This window comes from Eurypyga helias, unplaced genomic scaffold (assembly GCF_000690775.1).
Source record: "Eurypyga helias isolate BGI_N326 unplaced genomic scaffold, ASM69077v1 scaffold30149, whole genome shotgun sequence".
NCBI lineage: Eukaryota > Metazoa > Chordata > Aves > Eurypygiformes > Eurypygidae > Eurypyga > Eurypyga helias.
The window spans coordinates 8,170-18,288 of NW_010273196.1; the positions used below are offsets into that span (position 1 = coordinate 8,170).

The window sequence follows — 10,119 nt, forward strand, 5'->3', positions numbered from 1 at the left end:
CAGTCACTGCTGCACCCCTGGCAAGGCTGGACCTCTGTAGGTTCAGGTGATCTCTGCCAGAGTGATTCCTACAACACAGAGCTCAGAACAAGGGTTATTTGCAGCCCTTGTAGTAAGAGGGCTGTTATTGCCCTTGTAGTTCTAATTAGGCTGCTGTGGGTCCGGGGGAGAAAACCAGGGGGGAGAGGAACTGGGTGGGTCCCAGCCCGTGAGTGCTGCGGAGCAGCAAAGTAGGTGTAGGTAAGTGCTCCCTCTGACGTCTCTTCTCTGCAGGTCTGCCTTCCCCGTGTGCCGTCCTTGCCGCTGTGTCTGGCACGAACGGCAGAACGCTCTGGGAGAGGCCAACGGCCGAGGAGGTTGAGTGGATGGAGTGTGGCATCAAGCAGCTCGGGGGGGCTGAGGCTCCGGGTTGCCTGGTCGTGGGGAAGCCGGCGTCTCTGACGGCAGTTGACCTGCGGATAGGTGAGTGGGAGCAGAGTGTTGCTGGTGCTACTGCATTTCCTCACTGGTGACCTTCAGACTCGGAGGCTGGGGGCGTCAGTGTGACATGACTTGCTGGTACCTGAACAACGGGCACAGGCTGTTTATTACCTTGAAAACGCTGGCTGGGCCGTTGAGAAGTGCCTGTTCTGAGCCTGTCTGTTCCAAAGGGTGCACTCTGTTGTGGTGGTTTGTGCCAGCCCCTCTACTAGAAGAATACCTCGTCAACAGCTTTTGAAATGGGAGAAGCAGTCGCTTGCTGCGAATGGCACTTTATACTCTCAGGAGCTGGACACAAACCCACAACGTTTTGTCGTTCGCATGTGAGGGCTACGAGTTCCTGCAGTGGCAAGAGGAGTTTTAGGGATTTATGATTTTAAAACTCTCAAGGAGACCTCTTAGGATAACTAGTCACCAGTTTCAGTAGTCCAGGATTTTGCCTGGTTCCTCTGGAAAGCCTTAATTTCTGAACCTATAGATGGAGAAATCCATCACCGTCTTGCCTAACACAGGGTGTGGGTGAAGAGTGTCTGTACCTCTCCAGGAACCGTCTGCTGCTCCTTGAACCTTTCTTGCTGATGAGCCTGAAGTACGTTTCCATCTGGGGGCTCACTGTGTCAAAGGTTCTAAACAATGCATGTCCTTCCTTGGAAACCTGCCTAGGATCCCACCCTCTGTGTCTGGTATTGAACCCCTCACACCCTGTTTTCCAAAACTGGGAGGGAGAACTAGCGAGAAATGTATCTGTAAGGAATCTGAGGAAAATCTAGTGTAGCTTTAATTTCCAGTGTAGATGGAAATACAGACACAGAGAGCTGGAGAGCTTCTGTACCAACTGACGTATGTTAGCACCGTGTCCCTCATCGATAGGCTTGAGCACAGGTTATTTAGGGGCTATTAACGATGTAGTTGCTTTCAGGCCCAAGTGTAGAAACGTGGCTGCTGAGCCAAAGGCACGTAGCTAAAAACAGCCATAAAGAAATGGAGAGAAGGAACCAAGCATGGAGAGAAGGAACCAAGCATGGAGAGAAGGAACCAGGCTAAGCCACGGGTCGCAGCAACAGTGCGGTAAAGAAAACATTCCATAGGTAAATTAAAAGCAGGCGATGAAAAATTGCTTCGGATAGAAAAGTGAATAACCCTGAGTTAATGTATTTGATACTGTTCTGCTGTTAAGTAGGTTAAAAGGGGTTTCTTAGCGTAGTGGGGTTTTACTGGGGGTTAGGAGGGCAGATCAGAATAAAACGTGTTTAAATGAAGTGGCAAAGCCTGACTTAGGTCGCACTGAGCAGTAGTCAGAACAATCTTTAGCTGTTAATGATTCATCGTAGTGGAAGGTTGGTGAGATTCCAGGGCTCTGGGTCTGCCTAACCTCTGCCTGTGGGAAGATCAAAGGAGAGGTAGGCAGATCATCATCTGAAAGTGTCTGATGGGGTTTGTATCTTTAGGTGCTGATAAAGTCAGTGCTTTTCTATCAATTTGAGTTGTGCTAAGCCTTGCTTTCTTCACTGCCAGCATAAGTGACCTGGGCAAACCCGAAGGAAAGCGTAGGATTGCATACTTCTGTTTGTGGTGGACATCTGACATTCCTGCATGTTTATCTCACAAGCCAGCTGGGACACAAAAGCCTAAGATTAGCTGTTCCAGGTCAAAGCAAAAGTCTGTGTAGCTGGGTGTTCCACCTGTTCCAGGGCCAGAAGCAGGGTCCTGAGGAAGAGGATGGGAGCAAACGTGTTTTCACACCTTATCTCTTTGCCTTGTCCTCCAGCAGCCTGCATTGTGAGCCCTGTGGGCAGTTTGGTCCTTGCTGGTCTCCTAGGGGATATGGCAGAAAGAGAACCACAGTGATCAGATGTATGAAATTCCTTCTGTCCAAGAAATCCCTAAATAAACCAGAACTCCAGCCTGGAGAGTGTGTGACAGGGAGGAAAGTCTACAGAATTTTGAGATGAGGGATTGATGATTTCCTGTCACAAGGGTTCTTTTATCGAGTGATAGGTTCAGAAAAACCCAAAAGGGATACTTCTTCACATCCACTCTGTGGTGGATGCCAGGAGCTTACGAGTGTTTAGTAAACAAGTGGACAGGGCATGGGAGAGAGGTCTAACTCTGCTCACTAGAAAAGACCAAATTCCACTGCAAATTCCACTGGGTAGTTGCTGGAAAGTGGCCAGCAGCCCTGGGCCTGCTGAAGAGAGGCTCACACACACATACACCATTTTTTAAAACCCAAAGCTCCGGTGCCTGTATTTACAGAAAAGTTTGCCCGTGCTGTGCGTGTCCCTTGAACGAGGGAGAGGTGGGATGTGAACTGAGGTGCGGCTGGTGGTGTCAGCGCGGAACATCTGCAGCAGGCGAGTTGCAGGAAGAAAGGTTTTGGTGGGGGTAGCCGCAGCGCTGTGATCAGAAGTCAGCTTCTTTGTGGTCTTAATATGCAGAAATGCCACAGCGTACCCGGGATGGGTGTAAATGTGACTGGTTTGTGGTGCTGATGGGCTGTAAGTGGCTGGCTGCTGCAGAGTACTTCGGGGAGCAGGGGCATTAAAAGCCTTTCAGCCTGAAGTGCACTTTAATGAATGTTTCCCAATAACTCTGTCTTCTAGGGAAGGTTCAGTGGAGACACTCCAGTGACTTTGGAGCTAATTATACTGTCCTGACTCCCGTGTCAGTGATTCCAGATGTGGATAGTGATGGAGTTCAGGACCTGATAATCTTTATTGCTACAGGAGATAAGGTATGTCACGCTGAAGCTCTGATAAACCCATGGCAGGGATGCTGTTTATTTCGATCTTGTAGTCCCAGAGGAAGTGTCCAGAGGCCTCTGATGCCTGTGGGTTTGGGGTAGGTTCTTTTCCACCCTGCAGAGGTGTGTTGCCAAATCAGTGTGAGCGTTCTGTGGTTTAGAGAAGAAAGCAGGGCAGGAGTCCCTCCCTGTTTTCAGTTGGTACCCCTCCCTCCCTGCGCGTTCCTGGGCTGCGTGGAGTGAGCCTCGGCAAGATGAGCTTGCAGATTTCTGGGACTCTGCTCAGGGAAGTGGAAGCGAACAAACCCTGACAGGTTTGGCTCTTGGATCAAAGCGCAGCTGGCAGCCACCGCTGCCCTCTTCGGATGCCTTCCGTATCTTCCTGCGCTTGGCTCTCGCCCTGCTGTCACCGCCGGTTAATTCTGACCTGGGTTCAGTTAGTGAAACGGCTGCTAGTTGTGTTATCTCTGTTCCAGTACTGCTTTACCCATTTCTGAGAGGGGGAAAGTCATGTAGCTAGAAGTGGGTTTGTAGTAAAACGTCTGCATCCGCGACTGAGTGGTAGAGCATCATCTGCAGGTGGGATCTGGCCTGTTTAAAGCAGGCAAAAGTTAGGGTTCCCTGCAGGTCTGATGGGAGGAGCGGGAGCCCCGTGTCCCCATACCACAGCACTCTGTAAGCAAATAGGATTTTGCTGTCCGAGACATTGTTGTTGCCAGAGTCATCAGAAATTCTATCCTCTCCGACTCCTACGTTCCTCTTCTGTTTTCTTTCCTCCTTGCTTTTGCTCTCCCAGTTATCTCAAGACTTCTATTTCTTTTTAAATCTTGGGCAGCCAAGAAACGTTTGAATGTGGTCTCTGTTCTGCAAGACTGCTCTTTGATTTGTTTTCCATTTAACCTCTCTAGCTATCTTGGTATGAAATCCCTTCCTCCCTCCGGACTTGGCAAGCACTCTGTTAACTTAAATAAAAGTACGTTCTTTTTTGAGAAATCATGCAAAATGGAAGGAGCTCGAGTGGAGTTCTGCAGCTTGGAAAAAGGCTCTCCTGCCAGAAGGGAGATTCGGAGCTTCAGTAAATTAGCTTTGTAGCTAACTAGGGCTGAAGTCAAACATTACATTACACTGCTCTTCCCTGAAAGAGCAGAGCTTTGAGCAGCCTGTGGGGAAGGGTCTGTGTGCAGGGGGTTTAGATGGCAGCTTTTCCTGAGAGCCTGCAAGCTTCAGCACAAACACATCCTGGAAAACAGGGCGTTTTTCAGAACACATCACCGGTAGCAGCGCGCAGAGGTTAAAGCAATGCAGTGAGTAAGGTGGTGTGTATTCTCGCTGTTACTGTCCCGGGGCAGCTGCGTGCTTGTGAGCAAAGGTGAAGCGGCTCTACAAGAGCTGGTATGTGTCTCCTCCCAGTGCGGGAGGCTGGGAACAGCTGGTGGTGCGTTGCTTTCCCTCTCCAGCTCTGTTCTTCATTCTCCCCAGCAGTCTCCATCCCCTATTCACCTGCCAGACACTCCAGATTCTCTTCAAGAGCGGCCGATTTCCTTCTCTTCCCTGGTCTCTCCCTCTCAGGGAAGCGGGAAGGGTTTCTGCCTGACTCAGCGTCGCTGATGGGGGCTGTTTCTCTCTAGCTGATGTTTCTCTTTTCCCTAGCATGCACTGCTCTCCCCAGACCAGGACTGTTGCCCAGACATTTGAATCTGGTCCTGGTTTTAGCCTCTGTTCTCCTGGGTGAAATGTTTTTAGTGGATTCTGTTACCCTGCACAAAGAATATAAAGAAACCAGTCGGCTCTCTTATCCCCTTGGGCTCATGTCAGCCTTAGGAGGAGTAGATTGGGGCACTTAAAATATGGAGCAGAGCTACTGTGTGAAGCCAAGTTTCCCCTGTGTCCATATGCTGCTTTGTTTCTGCCTTTGGGTCCTCGCCGGCGCTGCTCGGCAGGCTCAAGGCGATCTTCGCTGTCCTTTGCAGAGCTGGGGGGCGGTCCCAGCCTGCAGGGAAGGTGGTTGGCAGGGGTGGTAAAGTCTCAGCTGTGCTGGAATTGGTTTTCAAACGTCCAAAAGTATGGACAGCAGGGAGACCATCTAACTCGTGCCCACACCTCCAAAACCAGGGAGAGGCTTTTCATCCGAGCCTGTGCTGTTCCCATTCAGCTGCTGTCAGTGCCAGCTGCTCAGAAGCTTTGGAAAACACTCAAGTTGGAGCAATAACAGTGTGATGCAGCTTTAACCCTTACTCTTTTTTTTTATTTAATCCCTTCCCTGCTTAGATTAAGACCTTCATCCATTCAGGAAAAAATGGCAAACAGATCGGCTCCACTGGAACGCTGAATGTGGATGGGAAAGCTCGCTATATCAGGCTGAACCTGGACTCTGCCTCCTACTTCCTTTTCTATACAGGTACAGTTTGGTCTGTGGATTCAGTCTGAAAGAGTGATTAGGACGGCGAAATCCAGATTACAGAACAGTGATCAGAAAGAGTGTTTTGCATTCTTAAAATCTGTGTCCTGTCATAGGTAGGCATTCAGGCCAAGAGAAGGGGGGCTTCTGCTTAAAGTAAGGATTGTTATGTACTGTGGTAATTTTATTTGAAAAATGTTGAGAATGTGGGGTTTAAGTAGTCATTTATAGCAAATGATTACTGTGGGACACTTGGATTATGAACAGCTAAGATGTTAAAAGCATTCAAAAGCAGGCTTGAGTCTCAAAATACCGCTACAACTCTATGATGCAAGCCCTAAAAATATAGTTGATCTGCCAGATCGGGAAAATCGTGGAGTTCAGAGCAAGGGCAGGATAACTTATCTCCTTCGTTCTTGCTTTTTTTTTCCACAGAAAACTCACTTTATGCATATTCCCTGAAAGATCTCTACAGTGCAGCAACTGGGATGGATATTAAGCTTCCCAGCCTTGAGCAAGATCCTCAGTGGGAGAAGAACATTGACCGCACCACTCACCGTTTATCCCTTCTCAGGTGCGAGATGAGGTCTTGGTACTGGTGTTCCTGACAGGATGGCCTGTTGTGGCTTTCTTCTCTCCTGGCTACGTGGCTTGTGGACTAGGAGCACATCCAGAGCTTGCGGAGAGGGCTAGGGCTGGTGGCCTGGTCTGGGTTTCACAGGAAATGAGGGAAAGCAGGCTGGGCTTTCCTGTTTGCATTTACCGTGCAGGGCAATAAACCAAAACCCCACAATAAAACCATCCACACTCTAGAAAGCGTAATAATTTCTCTGTCCTTGTTCAGCTCTGGAGCCATTCGTTACCTGGCAAAAATTCCTGGGCGGTCACGGGAGAACGTCTTGGTTGTAAATTCGGAGATGGCTACGCTGGTCAGTGCACAAAACCTTCAGCCTCTGTGGACCCTCAACACGTCCCGTGTTGTGAGGTAGGGTTACGGGAGTGGCTTGGGTGAGGCATTTCCAGGCTCCCGGCAGCAGCAGTGTCCTGGCAGATGCCATTTTTTTTTAATTCATTTGAAACATAAAACCCTGCTCTGTCGTCATATCTGGATCCTGCTTATTGTATTATGTGTCCTCTGCTAGCAAATGTCGGGTGCCGCTGCAGGCTGGAGCAGCCCAACGCTTTGATTCTCATTCTGTGCCTGCTGCCGTAGCCTTAGGACGGGGTTCGGAGCTGGGAGTGGTAGGAGGCTGACCTGACGCAGCAGCCAGGTCTCTTACTGGGAAGACAGAAGCTGCTCTGAAAGGACAAGGTGTGCCCAAGCCATCAGGGTGTGTTATGATCTGTCCGTTCTCTTTCTCTTCCTTAGTAAGCCGCTGCTTGGTTACTACAAACCTGATGTTCTTGGCATCGTCCTCGAAAGTGAAATTGGACCCAACAGAAAGAAGGTTTGAACACTCTTCCCTTCAACTTCCCTTTTGCATGTCTCAGCTCGAGCAGGCACTGAGTCGAGGGCACCTGGTCGGATGTGTTCCCTCTGGCTGATTTTGGGAACATTTAGGCTGGGAAAGGATCTCTTTCAACAGGTTATTTAAGCCAGCGCAGGCACTTTAATTCTGCTCTCAGCAAGAGGCTCCGATGACAGTGCTTTGAAAGCCTTGAAATAGCTGCCAAACACGTGACTTCAGTGGGGCCTGCCCCAGGTCTCGCAGCTCTGTGATGCTCAGCATCACGCATTTCCTCCCTTTCCCCTGTGTCTGATACTTGTTCCTGTAGCCAGCGTGGGGTACAGACAGCTGACTCGACTTCTCTCTCCTGCCTTGTTAGAGCTCTTTGGTATGAGTTCCCTTTCTTTCTTCCCTGCTAGGTTATGATTGTTGAGAGTGGATCTGGAGCAGTCCAGTGGGACCTGAAGCTGAACTCAAGGGTGGAGAGCCCGGAGCCAGCCACACTTTCAACTGCTGATCACCGGTCCACCTTCCTCATCTGGGGCGAGTACCAGGCGGCAGGAAACGAAACGGTGAGTAGTGCTGCTGAATGGTTGCTGTTCTCCAGACTTTAGGCCAGAATTGGGTGGAGCTACCCCCTTTTCGCAAGCGTTCACATTCCCATCTGGCTGTGCCAATAACGCTGCGGCCTCCTGCGCTGGGTGTGGGGTCGCTGAGCAGGCTGGTCTGCTAGAAGCAGTGATCTGGACTGTACCGGGTCCTCACAACGGCTGTAGCAGTGTCCCTGCTAGGAGCTGCTGGTGGCACCAACAGCTTTTGTCATCCTCAGCGTGGCTACCTAGAGAAAAGAGACTTAGTGGCTCTGTGAACGAAGTCCCCGGATGGCCCGGTGTGCCTTGCTGTGGTACTGGCGGTGAGGTGAGAGGCTGCCAGCTTGGGACCCCTGAAGTTGCTGCTGCTTGGCCAGGAGCCTCCCGTGGCAGCACTGCATGCAGTGATCTCCCGTGGCCATGCAAACATCCTCTGCCTCCGCCGAGGTGTTCCCTGGCAGCCTCGCTCTGCCGCTCCGCTGCCGAACAGAGCCTTCTGGGGCGGGCCAGCAGCGTGAGGGGCAGGTTGAGTCTTGGAGGATGCTTCCTGAGCTTTCCTCCTTAGCTCTACCAGCCCGAAGGCAAAAATCTGGCTCCTGCCTTAGCAGGCAGGCCTGCTCTTTGCAGGAGGCTTGGGATGGGGAGGAGAGCACCAAGGAAGTAAGCAAAATCCCAGTGCCGGTACTGGCGGCATCAGGGTGAGTTGGGCAGACATGGACAAGTATCTGACTGGATGTATTCTGTCGAGCATGAGTAATAGCTGAGCCTGGAGCTGGCGTTGTCTCTGGGGTAACGTGTGGGTCCGTGTCCTGCTTCTGTCTGGTCGCAGAGATCCCGAGCTCCTCTCCAGAAGCTGTACCTTTTCCATCCTTCCTACACTAACGTCCTGTTGGAGCTCCGCAACAGCACAGACCAAATAATTGCGTTCACTGGTGAGTCCCGTCCTCCCGGCCCTCCGGCGAGGTGGTGCGGGAGCGCGCGGGCCTTGGGTACCTCCCGGCTCTGCTGGGTCTGGTGGCCGGGCTGAGCACGGAGACCTTCTCCTTGTTCCCTGTGCCTTACAGCCGCGCTGTTCGAGCGGAGCCGCCACGCCTGCTACGTGCTGTTGAGGGGGCCACAACCCAGCGAGGAGCCCGGGTCGGTGTCTCTGATGAAGCGTAAGCTGAAGGAGGATGTCTCCCAGAGCAGGGTGATCTGGCTGAGCCAGGTGGCTGTGGACAGCGAGCAGCGAACCCGGATCACGGGTTCAAGTGGGAAGCTGCCTTTCTCAATCCGCAAACCAAAGCGTGGCTGGCGGGGAAGCACCCCCAGTGTCTGGGGACGCCCAGGCCATGGGGGCAGCCGCCAGTGAATCTGTCCCCGAAGCTGACGGGACTTCAGTGCTTGGCCACCGCTGAAGTGGCGTCAGCTCGAGGAAGAGGGCTTTCCCCTCAGTCCTTCTGTGCCCGCAGAACTCTGCTGACTCAGCCTGTGTCTGGAGGAAAACGCACACTCGCTGGGGCTGCCAGATTGATTATTTCTTGGGTGCTTGTGTGAGACGTGCAGCTTCGCTGTGTGGTGTTAGATTTCCTTCCTGAGTCAGCTCTCCTGGCTGGGGGAGAGGTGCTTGGCTGCAGGTTGGTTTGCAATCGCCCTCTCCCCGGTTTGGGCCCTGCTTCGGTAGCCGTGGGGTGTGTGTAGGGGTGACCCCAGCCACGGCTGACAGTGTGGCTAGCTGTCACACGGGCCAGCAGAGCCCAGGTTGGAGTGTCGTTCTACTTAGAAAATGGCCTTTTCTCCTAAGAGCAGCCCCACGTGCCCCACTCTGCAGTCACAAGCCTGTCTGTCTGCTCTGCTGCTTCCTTCCCAGCCAGGCTGGGCAGTGTTGGTGATGCAGAAAGGGAGCTGGTCTCCCCCCCATTCATGCATCAGTGTTCCTCCCTGTCCCCAATCTGATTGTAGGTGATACAAAAACCACCCTGAGCCCAGGCTGGCTGGGTGTACAGACACCACCTCTCCTGCTGTTTTTGAAATGCCAGAGGATCTAGGACTTTTTTTTTTGGAGTAGAATAGCACTTTAACCTAGCCTGAGAGCTGGGCTTGCTGCTCCGGGGAGCCCTGTGGCAATGCCAGCTGTCCTGCAGCTGCTCGGGAGCCTTCTCCAAGCCCTGTCCCATCTGCCAGAGGTGGACAGGCTGTAGGGCAGGCGTGAGCTGCTCGGGGAACAAGGCAAGGTGCCCCTGCAGCAGAGGTCCGTGCTCCCCCCTGCCCTTGGGATGAGGGTGGTGCTGGGTGAGGATCTTCAGGTGCCGGTCTCTCTCCAGCCTGGCAGCCCGAGGGAGTGGGACAGGTCGCTGTGTGAAGGTGACGTTCCCGGGGACTCGCGTAGCGTGGTGTGTTTGCGCTGCCCCGTTCCTTGGTGGGCACCAGCACGGACCGTAGAAACGAGGTGCAAAGCCTGGAAAAGAGTTTGAATCGGCT

The 10,119-nt window shown here is 52.3% G+C and overlaps 1 protein-coding gene across 1 annotated transcript in view; it reads left to right on the forward strand.

The window, feature by feature from the left end:
* ITFG3 (integrin alpha FG-GAP repeat containing 3) overlaps positions 1-9,010 on the forward strand; it is an 11,437-nt gene extending 2,427 nt beyond the window's left edge. The window contains exons 3-11 of the mRNA XM_010159394.1: positions 274-462; positions 3,084-3,214; positions 5,492-5,621; positions 6,057-6,195; positions 6,466-6,606; positions 6,991-7,069; positions 7,489-7,641; positions 8,489-8,591; positions 8,724-9,010. Of these exons, the coding sequence (XP_010157696.1) occupies positions 274-462; positions 3,084-3,214; positions 5,492-5,621; positions 6,057-6,195; positions 6,466-6,606; positions 6,991-7,069; positions 7,489-7,641; positions 8,489-8,591; positions 8,724-9,010 (1,352 nt within the window). The remainder of the gene's footprint in view (positions 1-273; positions 463-3,083; positions 3,215-5,491; positions 5,622-6,056; positions 6,196-6,465; positions 6,607-6,990; positions 7,070-7,488; positions 7,642-8,488; positions 8,592-8,723) is intronic.
* Positions 9,011-10,119: the final 1,109 nt, after the last annotated feature.